Raw genomic sequence first — 20,053 nt, 5'->3', positions numbered from 1 at the left:
AAATTCCAGAAAAATAAGGACTAAAAATTGCTGATTTAACTAATAGAAGATTATTAGTGATAGTTTTAAAGGTGATGCCACTGGAGTGTCATAGGAGGTAATGGAAACCTGATTTTACAGAACTGACATGTATATTTCAGTATACACATTCATAATAAAATAAATATATATAAGCAGTTTTTCTGTTCTATTTTTGGATGTAGACTTTAAGAAAAATCTTTCAACTTAGTTATCGAAGTGAACACACACTAAATCACAGCTGAGGAAGACATCAGTGAATGATCACTGAGGACAACCTATAGTGTATAGGACTCTGCTAGAGACAGCTGGGAACAGAAAAATGGTGACACACATTCCTGACCCCAAGGATTTTATAACCTAACTGGAGATGTTAAACAAGAAGACAGATGATCATAATACAAGGGAAGATGAGTGTCACAGGGCTGTAGCCTCAAAGTACCATGACTGACTTTTAACATGTGCCTTCTCATTATCAGCCTTTGATGCATTCCCTTCCAATTTCCCCAAAAGCTGAAAAGTTACAGCACTGAAAATGATTAACAATAATCATTTATTAATGTAAATATAAATTAATACAATAATTAATAACATTATTATAGCATTTCTTATGGCCCTGGCACTGTTCTGGGTGTTTTACATTCACTACATTTAACATCTCCATGATTGGTTATTATAACCATTTGACAAATGATTAAGACAAAAAACCTACTGTGCCACTTTCAGAAAAGAAATCATTTACACTTGAAAATTAAGGTTTATTGAGATCAGCTAAGTGTATTAGAATTCTTCTTATTCTTGCATGCAACTGAGAACATTGCTAGTGAAACAATAAATGTACTCAGTGGAAGGATATTTGGTAACTCATATCAACAGGAGAAAGTTGGGGACTGAGCTCAGAAAAATGAGCTAAAACCAAAGGAGGTTATGTAGCAGTAGTCCAGGCTGAACAATGCCACAGAAATGACCAACTTTTGGTTTTCTAATGCTGGAAATTTGATGCTGCCACTATTGAACTCTTAATGCCGCCATGAATGACTTTTTAATGGTCTTTGGTTTTTGTACCACTTTTTCAGGATTAAAAGTATTAGCATGAGCATCAAATGGCTGGCAGAAGTTGGGGTGACAATTATTTGATCCTTCTAAATTTTGTGTTGGGACACAGGTCCATAGCTCAAAGCATGATCTAACCAAACGATATGTACCCTGAAAAGGGCATTCAGATGATATCAAGAAAAAAAGAACTTGACAAATACCCAGCTACACCTTTCTTCTGATGCTAACACTTCTCATTCCCCCCAAAAGTGACTCAATTCTAACATAAATATTCTTTACTCAACAAAAAAACCCCCATACATCCATTTCTATAAGGAAAACAATCCAAAGTCTCGTTAGTTGCTATATCCTACTCGGAGCTCAGGATCACTGTACAATGTCCCTTCCTCTTTAGGCCTATTATAATTACATTAATATTACACACATGGACTAGGGGAAATGAAGAGGAAGAAAAAAAGATACCAATTAAACTATAAAAATATGTTCATGATACAACAATGAAAATGATATGAGTAGAAGCTGTAATCTTTATTTCTGTATGTATTTATGAGGCCATAGTTAAAATATATGACTCCCTCCACTGTGGTAGACAAGCCTGTTTATTCCCTAAAAACCCACAAAGTGGGAGGGTTTTCTGCAAATATAAGAAGGGTGTTGAGATACAGATTTTTTTTTTTTAAAAAAAGGTTAAATGCCCACCAAACTGAGAAAAACATTCTCTAGTCTATCAGTACTTTGCCTCATTAGCTGAAAAAACTCCACTTTTCTAAAATAAGGTAGGAAGATAGATTATTCCCCTATCACTTCTTCCTCCTGGTTCAAACTCAGGATCTGTAGCAGCATAAAAATGGGATAACTCTTTCCCAATATGTGCAAGTACTGCTATTTACACTTCATTCTGCTGAATGACTGTATATTCATCCACTTAATGATACATGAATTACAATAAACAGTTGATCAGAGAGAGGATATGCTTGGATGTGTTGGGTGATGCTGATATTAGCCCATATTAGACCTAGTTACCACAGGGGTATGTGTGAGGCTAAAGACAAGAAGAGCTCAGCTAACAGTCATGTATCAGTGACCCAGAAAGTGGTAGAGTGGGGTGGAGGGGTTGGGTGGGAAGCAGGGACGAGAGATTGGTGAAAAGGACACACATACACCCCTAAATCTGAAATGAAAGACTCCAAAATGTTAACAGTGATTATCTATAGGTTGCAGCCTTTTAAATGCTATTAATTTTATTTTATAAGTTTTAATGTATTCTCTACTTTTCAAAAATGATATTGCTTTTATAATTGAAATACAATATTTTAAGTACTATGGTGGTTCAGAAGGTGTAGAATAAATCTAATAGAATCAGGCAAATTTTCATAGACCACATTGTTGGGGTATTAGGTATCTTGAGAAATTATTCTGCTAGTATTTGTGATATGGAGCATTCCAGCTGGGAGGGAGAAATACTGACATCAAAGGAGGAAAGCAGAAAATCATGGCATTTTTAAGAACCATTGGTATTCAGCATGATTGGAACATAAGTAACCAAGAATACTAGTAGAAGATAAATACTAGAAACAAATCAGGGAATTTGATAGCACTTCTAAAGAGAGAATTCTGGGCAGAGATCAAATATTGTTCTTTAAATTTTTTTATTGTGTATATGCCTGCACATACATGGAATCTGTGTCTGTCTATGGGTAGAAAGGTAAGAAATCATCCTGATTAAGTCTAGAATTTGCACTGAAGGCAAGAGTCATTCTATGAAAGAGTGCAACAGAATTCTAAGAAACTTTTAAAAATGAACTGGCTGGAAGAGTGGAGTAGGGAAACAAATTATATATATATATATATATATATATATACACACACAGACACATAAATTTACATATATAAATGTACATTTTTATATAATACACTATATATTACTATTTCAGTTTAATTGAGAAACACTTTCTGTGCCGATTTTAGACATAAGCAATCTGAAAATACTGACATTCAAAGGCAGTGGAGGGGACTAACATGGGTAACACTTAAATGCCAGTAACCAGTAACACCAGTAACACTTACATGGCTTTCAGTAATTATTTGTAAGACAGATATGAAACAAATATTTGTTATGAATTCTCTATTTCTCAATATTCTTTGTTCACTTTGAATTACTTCTAGATGAGAAAGCCTCAAATATTTCATATATATATATATATATATATATTTTTTTTTTCCCCCTTTGTGTGCTCTAGTTTGGGCAATTTCTAATTTCTCTTGATTGTCTTCAAGTTCTTTCTGCTCTGCCCAGTATGCTATTAAACCTATCCAATAAAATCTTAATTAAACCTATCCAATAAATTCTTAATTTATTATATGGCATTTTTAACTTCTAGAAATTGACTTGGTTCTCTTTTAGAGATTTTATGTCCCTGTTAAAATTCTCCATCTTTTAATCCCTTTGTTTGATTTTTCCTCTAATTTTTAAATATTTATGAAACATTTTACATAAAGTTCTTGTCTACTGATTGCAACATCTGGGGCATCTGTGGTAATATTTTCCTATGTACTCATGAGTCTCACAGTTTTCTTTATTTTATGTAAGACACTATGTTTAAAATAACTTGAGAGAATGGAGTACATTTTGTTTTCCCTTAAAGAGGGCAAGACCTTCCAGGCTGCTAAGAGCAAGGAATTGATCACTTCTATCCAATTAGGGATTGAGTAGGATGGAGGACCTATTGCAGCTTTAGTATTTTTTTGTTCTGTGGTTTGGAGGGTGAAATCAATCATATGTATATTACAAATTCCTCATTCTAGCAGGTCTTTGGAATCTAACCATGAAGGTTACACATCTCTCTCTCTCTTTCTCTCTCTCTCTCTGCTTTCAAGCACAGCCTTCCAGCTTCCTGAATTACTAAAAACTCTGCAGAAGTTCCACTGGAGGAATTCAGCAAGGATAACTAGCTCTGCATCTGAGGGTTTTAAAGATTCTAATCCATCATACCAACCCAAAAATCTTTGTAAATTTATAAATTATGAAACTATAAATTTATAAATTTTAAATTAACCCAGTAAAATCTCTCTGCCTGACAAGCCCAAGTCTCAGCCTACCCATGCCCAGATTTTGGCATTTCTGCTCACCTAGGAGGGGCTCCTCCCTATTAAGAATTCAGTGCCTACACTTTTCCTTGCAACTACAGCTCTCCAACTGTCAGACAGATAGATACATACATGCATAATACATAATACACACATACATGGAGAGAGAGGGAGAGAGAGTCTGAGAGAGAATGGTTATCCATTTTGGCTAGTTGTTATGGGGAAATGTGACTTCCTATTCTACTCCTGCTATTGATTTCGAGTTTCATAGCATTGTGTCTGGAAAAGATACTTGATATGATTTCTATTTTCTTGAATTTGTTGAGACAGGTTCACCATTTTTAGCCTAAAGTGTATTTCGTCTGATATAAGTATAACTACCCCTGCTCTCTATGGTTACCATTTGCTTGCAATATCTTTTCCTATCCCTTCACTTTGAGCCTATGTGTATCCTTAAAGCTAAAGTGAGTCTCTTGTAGGCATCAGTATCACTGGATCTTATTTTTTAATCCATTCAGTTATTCTATTTCTTGATTGGAGAATTTAATCCATTTACATTTACAGTAATTGTTGATAGTTAAGGTCTTACTATTGCCATTTTGTTAACTGTTTATTGACCGTTTTGCAATTTCTCTGTTCCTATCTTCTTCTCTTGCTGTCTTCCTTTTTGATTTGATGACTTCTTGTGGTGGTATACTTTGATTACTTTAATCTTTTGTGTATCTGCTACAGGTTTTTTCCTTTGTGGTTACCATGAGGTTTACATAAAATGTGTTAAAGTTATAACATCCTATGCTAACATATTAACATGATAACAACTTAACTTTGATAGCATACAGAAACTATACTTACCCCTTACATTTTAGGTTATTGATGTTACAAAATACATCTTTTTATATTGTATATCCAGTAACAAATTATTGTAGTTAGTAATAAATAGTCAAAATAATAGGTAGACTAGCCAAATAATAGGAATAAAACTTTTATCTGGGAACATTTTGAGAGTCTCTTACTATGCTTGCCCTTGTGTGATTACGTGAATGAACATATATTTGCATAATGGCTCCTTTCTCTTGCTTTCGTCCTGTCCGTCCCTTTCACCTTCCCAGCAAATGACTTTAGATAGGTCTTTTTAGCTTCTGTAATTCCAAGGCTCACTCCTGCTAGCAGATACAAATGCAATTTTAGGAAATATTTTCTTCAAAACACAATACAAAGGTATCAAAAAGACACCAAGTGAATTTAAAGAGAATAAGTCATTTCTCATGAATGCATGAAATCTCTACTGCCTTTGTACGTAAGTATACTGCCATGAACTGAGTAATATATAGTAATATCCTAAACACTTTACATACATCATCTCATTTATGAATGAAGAAACTGAAATTTCTATTGAACTTCAATAACTTCCAAAGAATTTAAGCTCAGGTCTTTCTGATTCTAAAGCCTGTGCTCTTAATCATTGCACTCTATTATTATAGAGCTTGGACTAATGGATTGATTATCAGACAGAAAATACAAATTTAACCTTGGTTCTAAGAAAGATACAGAGGAAAAGCTTGCTAAGTGACCTCTTAATTTTCTTCTAAGATGAGATGCTGCTGCTGTAATCTCTGGATACTGCTTCAGGCCTATAGTGGTCACTGCTTCTGTTAAGGAAACTCTGGGAAGAAGTGAAAAGAAATTTTTTCTTCTAACAGTATCTGACTATTCAAAGAAAGTGCTCACAGTACATCACCTCTTTGGCTCTAATCCCCTTTTTTTTCCATCACCCTCTTCTTTAGTGTAACCTGCTGCTACATCTTCCTGTTAACCTTGATTTCAGTATAGCACTTTCCTATTTAAGAAAATTTTGTCCTGGTGTTTGTACATTGGTTTCAATGATGATTTATTTTGAAATACTTCAGTATTATTAGCATGTGTAAACAAAGTTATTTTAATCTGTAAAAATACTTTAGGATAACCTTATTTGCATAAGGAATGTGTAAGTAGTTATTTATTTGAGAAGTTGGTTATGTTTAACATTTGTATTGGGTTAGAAGAATCTAGCACCCTTGCACATATAAGGTCTAAAAAATTGCAAGCCCAACTATCTATATTAAGGGTTGGGAAACTATCACCACCCATGGGCCAAATCCAAGAAACCTCCTGTTTTCGTAAATAAATTTTTACTGCAACACACACTCATTTTTTTTCATCTTATCTATGGCTGCTTTTGTGCCACAACATGGAATTGAGTAGTTGTAACATATACCATATGGTCCACAAAGCTTAAAATATTTACTGTCTTGTCCTCAGTGAAAAAGTTTGCCAAGGAAAAAAATATGTGTTCTTGATCACACTACAAGCAGTGATTTGGGAACCCAGACTCTTTTCATCTTGTGGCTCAGCCATCTTTAACATGCGTTTTCCAAGGTGGCAAAAGAAGAGGAAAAATAATGGAGGATAGTGCATGGTATATACCTGGAAGGGCTGCCAATCACTTTTACCCAAATTCCATCGGTCAAAATTCAGTCCTTTGCCTCGATTGAGTAAGGAGGCTGGAAAATATGGGCTAATTGTGTGCTGAAGAAACAGAAAATAGGCTTGGTGAAAAGCTAACCAGTCTCTGCCAAAGAGACCTTCTGCAAATTGAATTTTTGGGCTTCATATTTAATATGTGGTGAGGTAAGAGAAAGAAGTCAAAGGTATACTCTAAAATTTTAATATGGGAAACTTTAGATGGTTATGAGCCTAGGGAAGTTTGGGAATATAGAAAGAAAAGCAAGATTGGAAAGGGAGGGAAATAGTAAAAAATAATAATAAATTCCATTTAATGTATGATTTTTTAAAAGATTTTATGCCTTCAAAGTAGAGGTATCTAGCAGGCATTTGGAAATATAGGAGATATATGAAATTTAAGATATAACCTAGAGATATAGATTTTTGATTCTTCAAAACATAAACAGCAAGCAGCAGTAAAAGTCATGAGATTGACCTGGGACCACACATAAATAGGAAAACAGAGCTAAACAGAAAAAGCGTTGTGTGTAATATAATATCTGCATTAGTACAAAGTAATAGAAATACAGAGATGAGTAAAATTGTCTTTGCCTTAAAGAAGCTCACAGTTGGGTGGAAATTAGCAAGGAAATTATTGATTACCTGTTGTGTGATAAAGATTATAAAATATCTGTAGTATGGAATGGGAACATATAGAAAGGGCAACAAATAGTAAATAAATGTATTGATTGAATGAATTAATTATATTCAAATATATAATACAAAAAATTCTACCATTCCTTGAGAAAGTGTCCCTCAGCTCTTAGTTGACAAATCCTCCTATAAGTACACAGAAAAGACTTCTGCATCCACTACTACACACTTACCTTTATTAAGTGCCTACTCTGTGGAATGCACTATGTTGCTTTTTGTGTTTTTCTCATTCAAGTCTCATAACAATGCTACATGACATGGACTATTATTTTTAATTAAATCCCCAAAATATATGTATTATTTCCAAATATAGAACAGAAAAACAACGGGGTAACAGAGAGATTATCTAATTTGTTATGGAAATCTACATCTGTCACACTTTTACCACTTCACTGTATCCCCCTTTGTTCTTTTTGAAGAATAATTAGAAACACCAATATGACTTGCTCATTAGTTATCTGCAAATTAACAAGAAAAGGGAGAACTGATACCATGGATTTAAATAGATAGCTATTATTTTACAGAACATGAGGAAAATGCTACTAGCATTTTTTAGCAGTCCAGCATAGAAGCACAATGAACAACTGCTGTTGTAAATATTTAATTTTTGGAAATTTACCATAAACTAATAAAATTAGAGAATTTTAAAAAGAAACACTTAAAAACTTGCATATATAACTGATGAGTATTAAAGAGAAATTTTGAATGGCATTAGTTACATTGTATTAAGTGAGCAATGTCATAATAAGTGAGACATTTATCTTTCTAGGTTGAAAATACTATTGAAAATCGACTAAAATTTTATAAAGAATTTTTATATCTTTTTATATTGTTCTTTATTTTTCAAATTCTACACCATGAATATGTATTAAATAGATTTAAAATGAATATATACCATTTCTGAATACTTTGTGATCACAATTACATGCATCCTTTCTGTCTCTATTTCTCCTCTCTGCCCCCCATATATGTAAAAGCAAACACATTGAAAGTAAATATACAAAAATCTTACAATATTCTAGGAAGTTAATAAGAATGTTTAATTTCCCTTTTACAATTTATATTTTCTGAATTTTTATAAGAACATGAGTCACCAATATAATGGTGAAACTTTTATTTTGAAAAAAGAAATTGTTTTAACAAATAAACAGGAAATATAATTAAATATATGAAAGCAGGCAAAGAAACTAATCAAAGAACACAGTGTCTTAATAAAAGTCAACAGCTGGGGCCGAAATTACTATTCTAAGGTTGCCAGAGAAACTGAGAATGGCTTACAAATTGCTGTACTCAGGATATGAAACAATACAAGCAATGCCTTTGCAGTATTTCCTGCAATAAATTAAATCACTTTTCATTGTTCCTTGGATATCTGGATATTTAAGGAACCTTTAGGTGAGCCAACTCAACCTGATTTAAGTTAAATTATGATCGAGAAGAGAAACATTTTAATCACTCTTTATATTTTTAGTAGATTTACATACAAATCCATCTTGTGACATAGAGTACTTCTTTTATAGTATTATTTCAAAGTCCTTTAACTAAAAATAATGGCCATAATTCAAAATGACCATAGAATGTGATCTGGCATTGGTTCACTTTGTCATTCCATCAGGAACTTTAAGGATTAAATTCTTTTTCACAATTGCAGCTTTTGTTTTAGCATCTTGAAATCTTTCACAAGCTTTTTGACAGGCAATCATATCATTAACAAATTTTTCTTCACAGTGTCTTTTATATATTTCTTGAGCCCTAAGAAGAAAAAAGTAAGGTAACAGAATGAGATACTTTTAAATGACTAAAACCATAACAATCAATCTAATTGTTAATGATAATTAAATGTCTTCAAAATAGATATATACAAAATGGGAAAAAGATAGAACTCCACTTATTGTTTAAAATATTATTATATCATTAAATAATATTCATCTTGGGCTAATATTTCTAAGTTTTCTATTAGCTATAACTGAGAATTTTTACAAACACTGGCTTAGATTCCCAAAAAGGCATCTAACCAAACTATGCCATGATTTGCAGAACTTTTACTTAAGCCTCACTAAATCCAAGCTCTTTCTAGGACTCTACAATCGACTGAACTATGACCTCCACAAATTCATATGTTGAAATCTTAACCCACAGTACCTTAGAATGTGACTGTATTTGGAGAAAGGCCTTTTAGAGGTGTCCTTATGAGAAGATAAAGGAACACCAAGGATGTGTGTACACAGAACAAAGGCCATGTGAGGACACAGTGAGAAGGCAGGCATCTTCAAACCAAGGAGAGAGGCCTCAGGGGAAACCAAACCTGACAACACCTTCATCTTGGACTTCTAGTCTCCAGAACTTGAGAAGACAAATTTCTGTTGCTTAGGTTACCCAGTCTGTGGTATTTTGTTATGGTAGCCCTAGCAGACTCTTACTAAGTTAGAGAAAGGTGAACCAGGTTACTCTGGCAAAACTGAGAAATGTCATGGGCCTTAGGAAAATTCATTCATTCATCCTCATTCATTCACGAGTTATGTATTATAATGCTTGGCACTAACCCTAGATCCTGGAAACATAAAGATAAATAAGACATGATATAATTTTGAGAAGCTTATAGAAAGTAAAGAGAAATAAAGGTATATGAACATATAAATGAAATACATATATTTATTTGTATTTAAGTATACTCAGAAATGTGGACTTAGGGAGTGGAAGAGAGGCCTAAGTCTAGAAAGTCTGCAACTTATTGACTATGTGATTTTGGACAAGTTACTTAAGTTCTCTCTATCTCATTTTCTTCATCTTTAAAAAGGGAATAATTCAACTCATGGGGTTTAGTAAAGGACTAAATGAGTTAATACATTTAAAATCCTTAGAGGAGTACCTAACATTTAATAATTTATTTTATTGTATGGATAACAGTGGCATTCATCAGGATAGGAAACTTAAGAGCAGCCAGATGGGAAGAAAGATTAGAATTCTATTTTGGTAATACTGAGTTTAAAGAGCCTGGCTATCTATATGGAAATGCCTAGGGAGTTGAATATAAAGAAACAATGGCTTATGGTTAGGAGTACACATAGTGAAACCATTCTGCTTGGATTTGAAATCCATATCTGCAACTTACTGATTGATTTTTGGACAAGTTATTTAAGCTCTACATGCATCATTTCTTCATCTTTAAGAAGGGACAATCCAACTCATAGGGTTTAGTAGGGAGTAAATGAGCTAATACATTTAAAATCCTTAGAGGAAGGCTGGTATTTAATAATCACTCAATGAAAATTAGCTACAACTCTTTTGAAATAGGAACTCTGGAGAGTAGTCATGTCTGGACATACAGCAGAGTAGAAGTCACAGAAAAATAGACCTTGCACATGTAATTAATTAATGGTACTAATTCAGTCTAAGACATTTATTGAAATAGCCCTCCTACAGACAACAATTATAAACTTGGACAAAATGTAAAAAACAAACTATTTAAAAGAATTGAAGAGTGAAAAACATAATAATCTATTATATCAATATTTATATGTACCAGAATCGAACTGGAAAATGAAATTAAGAAATTCCATTTACTATACCATCAAAAAATAAATACTCTGACATAAGTTTAATAAAAAACATGCAAGGCCTATACCTGAATATGATAAAATATTGCTGAAAAAAGTTAAAGAAAATTTAAATTAATGGAGAGTTATATAGTGTTCAAGGATTGGAAGACAATATTACTAAGATGTCAGTTCTCCCCAAATTAATATGCAAAGAGCCTTTTGGGTAGAAATTAACATTTAAATTTGTTTTAAATATATATGTGATTAAATTTAGATTACCATTTATTTTAAATGTATTAACTTTAGGTAATTTGAATGTTTTAAAAGCTAATTGTACATGGAAATGCAAAGGTCCTGGAATAACCAAAGCAATCATAAGAAAGGAGAAAAAAAGAGTCTGTATATTCCTATGGCTATAAAACAAACTACTATAAAATGTATTGGCTTACAACAACCACCATGTATTATCTCATAATTTCCATGGGTCACAAGTCCAGGCACCACATGGCTCAGCTGGATTTTCTGCTTGGGTTCTCACAAGACTGAAATCAAGGTGTCAGCCAGGGCCACGGTTCTCATCCAGGTCTTGAGGTCCTCTTTCCAAGATTGTTGGTTGTTGTCAGAATTCATTTCCTTCTCACTCTTTCTACATGGCTCCCTTCATCTTCAGGTTAGCCGTGTCATGTCAAGTCTTTCTCCTACTTTGACTCCCTCTAACTTCCTCTCCTGCTTCTGCATTTCAAGGCTCATGTCATATGCTGCGCCCATCTGAATAATCTAGAATAATCTTCCTATTTTAAGGTCAACCCTCAATTACATGTGCAGAGTCCCTTTGCCACGTAACATAGCATATCCGTGGGTGTAGTATTGATGGGGACAAGGGCAGGCTTCCTGAAGATATGCCACTCTGGTATGTGAATTATTTTGAGCTAAAAACAATCCAGGCCCAAAAGAACCTTTGAAATTCCCTGTTACTGCCTAAATGAAATTATAATGGGGGCCTGTCCCAGGAAGAAGCTGTCACCATAGTTACTATAGTAAAGTATTAGGCATTGTAGACAGGGAGGAACCTAGCAAAGCCCATTTGATCAAAGTGCCTCATTCTTAGGATGGCCCAGCAAACATGATTTTACCAAACATTAACTATTTTTGTTCTTCCTGTGAATAACCTTACTTCCCCTTGAAGCCTCAGACCCTTACCTTCTTCTCCTTAGTCCAGAGTATATATATATATACCTTACTTTGCCTTGCTGACTTTGGAATACTTCATACTTATATGGATTCCCTTTGCACATGTAATAAATTTGATTTTCTTCTGTTAATCTGCCTTATGCTATTTTACTTGCCAGCCAAAGGAACTAATAGGGGAAAGAGGGGAAATATCCCCTCCCTCACCATCTCTTATCTTATTCCTAGTCCTAGGGATCAGGGCATGGTATCTTCTTGGGGGCCATAATTCTGCCTAGCACAGAGGTCTTGCATTACCCACTTCCAGGCTTACTAAGAGCAAAAACAGAGGGATTATTAGCTCTTAACAGGAAAATGGGAACCTAATCCTGAGACAGTAGAAAAGGAAATGAGGATAAACATAGGATATGTAGAATTTTATAGATAGGGAATTGGAAAATTGAACAAATTTAAGCTTGAAGGCCTAAAATTCCTTTGGGACAGAGTGACTTGTTGAGAAGGAAAGGTCAGAGGTGATATGTGCATAGGAAGCTCTATAGTTGATGAGGTTTAAAATCACTTTTGTAGGTAATGGGAGAAAGAGCAAGCACCTGAGGGAGCAGCTAAAGTTGGAGGCCATAGAATTGATATCAGCATAAAGCTACAAGTCATTGATGCCTTCTAGCCATTTTTACCTGAATACAAAAAATGAAGATAGATAATAGATAGATTGTTCCAAGGTAGGGGCTGAGTTGGTTAGCATGGTGGAGGCAATGAAAGGAAAAGACATCAGAGACACTGGGTGAAATGGAAAAAAGAATAATCGAATTAAAGAACCCTGGAAGCTACACTAGAAAGTCTATAAGAAAGGTTACTTGAGGGATGAGTGTCACAATATATTTGAAGAATACATGTGGTGAAAGTAAAGGAAAAAAAGAGTCTAAAAGATAAAGATTTTAGCCATAAGTAAATATATGAGTTTAAAATTTAAGAGGTGGTGCAGTTCCAAGTGATGAGGTGGCATTTATATGTCTATGGTGATGAGTTTAAAGGGTGCTGGTATCCAAAAATGTTTAGGTTAGGTTAGGCAATTGGGAGGGTTGTTCTTATGAATTTGGAAGTTAACAGTGATAATGGCAGAAGCTGGATAAAGAAAAGCTTTATATATCAGGATATAAAGACCACAGGGAATGAAGAGGGTAGTCAAGAAGCTCAACTGATGACAAAAATAAGGACAAGAAGAAGATGATGTAATTGGATAACTGTCTTAGGTGCCAGATCTTCCAAGCTAAATGATACTCTACTTCAAAATGTACACGATGCTGTTCTGCCCTGAGCAGTGTCATCACTTTTTTCGAGTAGGGACAAGAATATTTGGGGAAACTTATGACCAGCTTTTACCTGATATAGAAATTCTTTCATTTTAAAGTCTCTTTAATTCATTCTTAAACACTCCTATGGGTATTTTATCAATTTCCTACACTAGAGCTTTATGGTTCCCCTTTCTTCATTCATTTTTCCTCATTCCAGAGCAGGATCAGGAAGTTATATTCTCAGTAATGACTTCACTAGTTATTGAGATTCACCAGAATGCTTTTAGGTGAAGTGTTTGATATGTTAATGAAGAATAAATTGGCAGAAAAAGAATTGAGAAACTTCTGAAGTCTCTAGACAGATTTTACTTTTTTGAGTCACAGCTCTTTTCTGCACATTGATAATCTTTATTTGAAAACATTTATAATAAAACTCAGTAATGCCTTTTAGGATACATTATTGACATAACCAGAACATTGCCTTATTCCTGTGTACTCTCAAGGATAATATCTTTGCAGCAGCTTACAAGAGAAGATTAGTTCAGTTAATACACATTAGGAAGCTCACTTGACTCTGTATCCTCTACAGATTAATGATGGCCAGACATTCAATTTGCTGTAATAAAACTAAGCTGTTTAAATTTTCTTTAACATTGATTTGTGCTAGACTTACATTTTGATATACCAGACTAGTTTTCATTCTCTTTTCCAAAATATATTTTCTATTAAATTATAAAAAATTTATTTCCAAAATCTTTCCCTCTCTTTCTCTCTCTCTCTCTCTCTCTCTCTCTCTCTCTCTCTCTCTCACACACACACACACACACACACACACACACAAAGTATACACTAAGGAAAATGTTTTTAAATTTCAGAGGAGAAAAATATATTTTTCATACTTAAAAAGATATTATATAAAGTACCTCAGTAAATAGTTTCAAATTTGCTTATAGCTAGGAAAAGACAAATGCTTTCTTCTTATTTTACACTCCTTTCTAGTACAGACTACTTTTTTCTAACAATAGCATTTAAAAATGTAAATGAAATAAGCAGTTATAATGATCTTTAAGTATTTCTAGATAAGCCTTAAACATACGTATTCACAGTTTGGTCACTTAAAATATAACGAGGATAAAACTGTGGCTGATAAGCTTCAATCTAATATCAGAAGAAAAAAACTGTGTGAAAGACACACAAGGGTAAAAAAGGGTAAAAAAAAAATTACTGGGGGTCCTGTCTGGTGTACCCTTTAGAATTATCTGTGTCTTTTCATCTCTTTGAGCTATTTTACAACTCTATAAGCTGAGGAAGAGGAGGATGACCAAACCTCTAGAAACTTGATGGAGAAGACAGTGACAGATCTGTATGACAACCTTACCCTTGTTTACTGTGCTTTTCCTGGTAACTTCTCATAATTGGTTATCCGTCCTCAACACCTCCTTTTGTCTTTAGCTGAAGATGGTATTTAAGGTGATGGCTTCAGCTACTTGCGGGAGTTATTCAGTTTTCCTGGGTCTCTCCCACATGTAGATGTTATTAAACTTTTGTTTGTTTTTCTCCTGTTAATCTGTCTCACATCAATTTAGTTCTTAAACCAGCCAGGAGAACCTAGAAGGCAGAGGAAAATTTTTTCCTCCCCAACAACGTAAAAGCCTCTATTATATCAAAACTGTACCTACCTAATTTCCTTCATTTGTTTAAGTAAATCCTTTTGATATTTTTCAGTTGCCAGTTTTTGCTGCACAATTAGGCTCTTCTCTTTTAAGACAGCCTGCTTCTTCTTCAATCTGTCAATTTTAGTCATTTCTTTGGTCAAAAGAGTGCGCTCATTATTTAAGTTTTGAATTAATAAACGGTCTTTAGCCTTTTGTTTTTTTTCTTCCAGAAACAGAACTCTCCTCTCTTTAACTTTCTCAAGGTAGGTGGATCTGTCCTGCCAAAGTCGTTGTAAACCATTCTGAATGGTCTTATTATCTCTTGCAGTTAGTTTATGCGTAGTATATATTTTCTTATTTAAATTTTCTTGAATAGTTAATCTAACTCGTTCTTGGGCCACTTGTGCCATGCTTACAGGTGTTACTTTATTTTTATAGCTTGCCTGCTTCTTTTGTTCTGAGCAATATTTATCAATATCATAAAGTGCTTGGAGTTTCATACCAGTTCTTTGTGTTGTAAAAAACTCTCTTCTTACACTCTTCTCCAACAGCATGTCTTTTATTTTAATTACTGGTTTTTGATGAGTGGTAGAAAGTGGCTGGGTATACATAGGAAAAGAATCTTTTTCTTTTGCTTTCAATAATGCAGCATACCTCAGTGAATCTGAAGTATGTATTGGTAGTTTGAACACTGATATCCTAAAACTGACATCCAATTCTTCATCCTCAATTTTATCTTCAGACTCTTTCTGACCTACATCACACAGCAGACAAATATAATCCATTATACAAGTGTTAAGCACAGTTAATTTTCTGTCCCAATTGTTTTGAAAGCCACATTAATAAAACTGACAAGAACCTGTTATTTACTTTATTAAGGGGCATTTTTCCCAACTGATATTCCTTTTCAATTTGTGATTTAATCGTGATTTTGGACAGAAAAATCACTATTGGAATATTTTAACAAAGAAATGCACTGATTCCTATATTTACTTTATTATCTCTCACAATTATTTAACTTGTGCTGACTCAATGCAGCATTTTACCTTATACTTATTACTTAATCATACGTATTATTTTTACATATAGTTATTATTATTTCATATTTGCAAAGGACTTTGTAATTCATTTTACCTTATTTTTCTTAACTCTGGTGGAAACTAATAGCTGCCTTAAAAATTGTTTTTCCCTTCATTAGATACTCAAAGAAATGAAATCTCTCAGCCTCCTTTGCTGTTATGTGTGGCTGTGAGACTAAGTCTTCTCGAGGACAGTGTCAGCAAAAGTTATATGTGTCATTTCTGGCCCAAGGCTATTAAGAAACAAATGTGCTTCCTTTATATTTTCTTTCTTCTTCTGACCCACTGCACAGAGATTAGGATAAAGTGCTAGAAGATGGTAGATCTACAAGGTAGAAGGACTCTGGCTCCCTGAATCACTGCTTGAAAAAGTACTCACTGACCAGGATTATCCAACTTGGACTCTTATGGATGCCAGAAATAAAAGGTAATTATATTTGATCAATATATGTTCCTGGGTTTATTTGTTATCAGAGCCAAGCTATCCAATATAAAAACCTGAATCACATTGTTGTTCATTGTTTATTTTCTGACAAACTAGTTGATGAATTTAGGATCAGGTGGCAAATACAGGTAAAAAAAGAATGCTTATTAATCTTCAGAAAAGATGTTTCCCGTGTTTGACTGATTCCCTCTCTCTATTGAAATTGAATCTCTGCTAACTCTAGTCTATGAGGGTTTCATCTTTTCTAATCTTTTAATCTTCTAATAGAAGACTCTCTTAAAGTTTTTATATGTCATAATGCCAAATCTGATGGTGGAACATTTATGGAAGTTAAGGTGGCCATGAAGAAGGGCAGAACCTGTGGGCTAGTCAGGCAGTAGGAAAGAAGTGAACAGGTAGGATTTTCACTAGAGGTCGCAGGAATATTAACATTAGAAAAGGAAGCAGAGCCTAGAGCAAAGTAGAAAAACAAGGCTAGTAAGTGAAAGCCAAAATGTCCAAAAATATGCATTAAGAGTTTGAGTCCAAAGCAAGGCACTAGAGACTCAGAGGGATGAAAACCAGAATTTCAAGTCTAGAGTAAACAGGGTGTGGTCTGGAACAACTACCTAGAAAAGGTACCCTTATGGGTAAATTTATATTTATGTGTAAACCTTGACATGGGAAACCTGGCCAAGAATAAAAGATCAGGGATAGAAAACACAACACTAAAATGTTCCTAAAGGTTCTGGTTTGTGTGGAGTGAGGGAGTTTTCTCATACCACCAAGCGATGCTCTGACACAAGCAGGGTGTCCTACAATTCAACTTAATTCTGACACTACCTACATGGAGATAGGATCAGATCCCACAGGTTAAGAGCTCAGTCCTACCAGCCTGCCCTCCCCCTTCTCTCTTTGGATGCTAATTGCAAATCTGAGATAGGAGGGAAGGGGGCAGGGCACAACCTTTAAAAGAATGCCACAGTACTTGAGGATACACAAAAACTGGTTAGAACCTACTAGGCCCAAGATGGCTTAAGATTTGACTTCCAGTAGATCTTGAGCCTCATTATACGCTCCCTGTAATACATCAGCATGCTAAATGACACTCCCACAGGTGCCATGACAGTTCTGAGGCTGACCATAAAAGGCCAAAAAGTGGGCAGTGGCCTAATTATTGGAAATCGCTGCCCTTTCCCCAAATTAGTTGGAATAATCCTCCCATTTGTTAGCCTATGAAATTACCCAGCCCATAAAGCTAACAACCTTATATCCTAGGGCCACTCACCTTCTGAGACAGCCCACACTCTGTCTATGGAGTGTATATCTCCCTGAATAATTCTCCTTTCACTCTATTTCTGCTCGCTCTTGAATGCTTTCCTGTGCAAAGCCAAGGAACCTCACTTGGTGGTCTGTCCCAAGGACTTTCCCAAGACCTGGGATGTGACCATTCTCTTGCACCCCATTTCCTGCAACAAGTCCACCTTATCATGTGTGCTTCTGATCAACCAGCTATAGAGTGGAGGTTCCAACAACCCTCTCCTTGGTATCAATTAATTTGCTAGAGCAGCTCACAGAACACAGACAAACATTTAACTTAGTAAATTACTGGTTTGTTATAAAAGGATATACTCAGGAACAACCAGAGGGAAGAGATGCATAGGGCAAGGGACTGGAAAAGGGTGAGAAGCTTCCATGCTCTCTCTCTAAGCACATCACTCTCCCTGAATCTCCATGTGTTCACCAATTTGGAAGGTCTCTGCACCCAGTCCTTCTGGAGTTTTATAGAGGCTTCATTACACAGGTGTGATTGATCAAATCACTGGCCGTTGACAACTGAACTCAATCTCCAGCTACTCTTCCCTCCCCAGAGGTCAGGTTTGGGATTGAAAGTTCTAACCCTCTAATCATGTGGTTGATTCCCCTGGAAACCAGCCTCCATCCTTAGATGAGTTCCAAAAGTCACCTCACTAACATAACAAAAGACGTCTTTGTTGCTCTGCTCTCATCACTTAAGAAGTGTCAGGAGCTCTATGCCAGAACTGGGGACAAAGACCAAATATATCTTTCTTGTTATAAATCACAACATCACAGTTACCAATATATATATGTTTGTCCCTTAATAGTTTAATGTAAGTAAGTCTTGCCTCCTTGGTGAAACTGGAGGCTCTTTGAAGATAGAAGCTGTACTTCATTGTGTATACTAACTATAATTACTTTTTGGCTGATGATTGACATTTTTCTCAGTGGTTGGTTGAACATAATCCCATTAGCACTTTTAAAAACCTCCCAGTTTCCTTCTCTGCTTCAAGATATCACTCACTGCTGTACAATTCATCTTTTAAAATTAGGACTATAATCATGTCATGTCTTCTACCCAAACAAAGGAAAACAAAACCTTCATGGTTCTTTACCTTTAAGCTTAGGATCCTATATTATAGGAAAAGAGCTCCATTTTTTTTCCCTATACATGTGCCACATCTTTCCATCTTTGGGCTTTTGCTTATGTTATTTAATGTTTTGTCCAGTATGTTGTTTCCCCTATTTACATAAGTTCAAATTCTATGCATTTTTCAAGGTCTCTTCACATGTCATTTTTCTTTATTCTTTAAATAAGAGTGGATAGTTTTAAAATTCTCATATCACTCCCTCCCTTATAGAATTTACCACACATTTCATTTATATTAAAGCTCTATGTAGTAATTCTTAGCCATAGTAGCAAGCTAGATATAATTTCCTTAGTGGTAGGGACTGTCCTTTTCTTTTTTTTTCATCCTCTATTCTTAGTATTTTGCAGAGAGTAGGGTTTTCTTTTTAGGGGGGTAGTGGGCTGAACTAAATAGTAAATGCCAATAAATATATTTGTTGGATGGATGAGTAGATGAATGGAAGAGTGAATCTGTTGCTCAAGATCAATGTCCTTTGAATAGTGGTGAAAGCCTAAAATCTGGAGACAATTTGGCTGGATTTGAATCTAGTTCTACTATTTACTAAGTGTAGGCAAGTTATTCAATTCTCTGGGCTTCAGTCTGATAACTGTGGATGATAATACCCAATTTATAGGGTTCTAACAGTATTAAGTGAATTAATAAAATGAAAAAAGCCTGATAAAGTATAATATATAATTATTAGAACATAAGAACGATATGTTATTGTTTTTTCATTATATTTGATATGGAAAACAAGGAGTTTATCTTATCTCTTTAGTTCCATCAATGGCATAGTGTTCAAATAGCCACATAATTTAGTAATGAGTGGGGAAAATACAGCAAAGCATTTTATCACACCCCTCAACATCCACTGGGCAGTTAACACAGAACATACAGGAAAGCCTTCTTTGTATGTATATTTTGTTTCAAGACTTTATAATTCATCTCATTCATTATAGTAAAAACAGAAGTCAAGTGATGGAAGTGTTCTCATATTTCCATAACCAAATTTATAAACTTGTCTGTATATTCATGCATCTTCTTCTACCCTGATACAATGAAGGAAGGCCCCTTCTTTCAGCAGAGGCCAA

General features: G+C 34.6%; 1 protein-coding gene across 1 annotated transcript in view; it reads right to left on the bottom strand.

The window, feature by feature from the left end:
- Window positions 1-8,951: 8,951 nt before the first annotated feature.
- LRRIQ3 (leucine rich repeats and IQ motif containing 3) overlaps window positions 8,952-20,053 on the bottom strand; it is a 236,253-nt gene continuing 225,151 nt past the window's right edge. The window contains exons 7-8 of the mRNA XM_024119868.2: window positions 15,055-15,784; window positions 8,952-9,108 (exon numbers count right to left, since the gene is read on the bottom strand). Coding sequence (XP_023975636.1) covers window positions 8,952-9,108; window positions 15,055-15,784 — 887 coding nt within the window. The remainder of the gene's footprint in view (window positions 9,109-15,054; window positions 15,785-20,053) is intronic.

This window comes from Physeter macrocephalus, chromosome 4 (genome assembly GCF_002837175.3).
Source record: "Physeter macrocephalus isolate SW-GA chromosome 4, ASM283717v5, whole genome shotgun sequence".
NCBI lineage: Eukaryota > Metazoa > Chordata > Mammalia > Artiodactyla > Physeteridae > Physeter > Physeter macrocephalus.
Note: the sequence above shows the minus strand (reverse complement) of the source record. Positions and strands in the feature narration are given on the sequence as shown.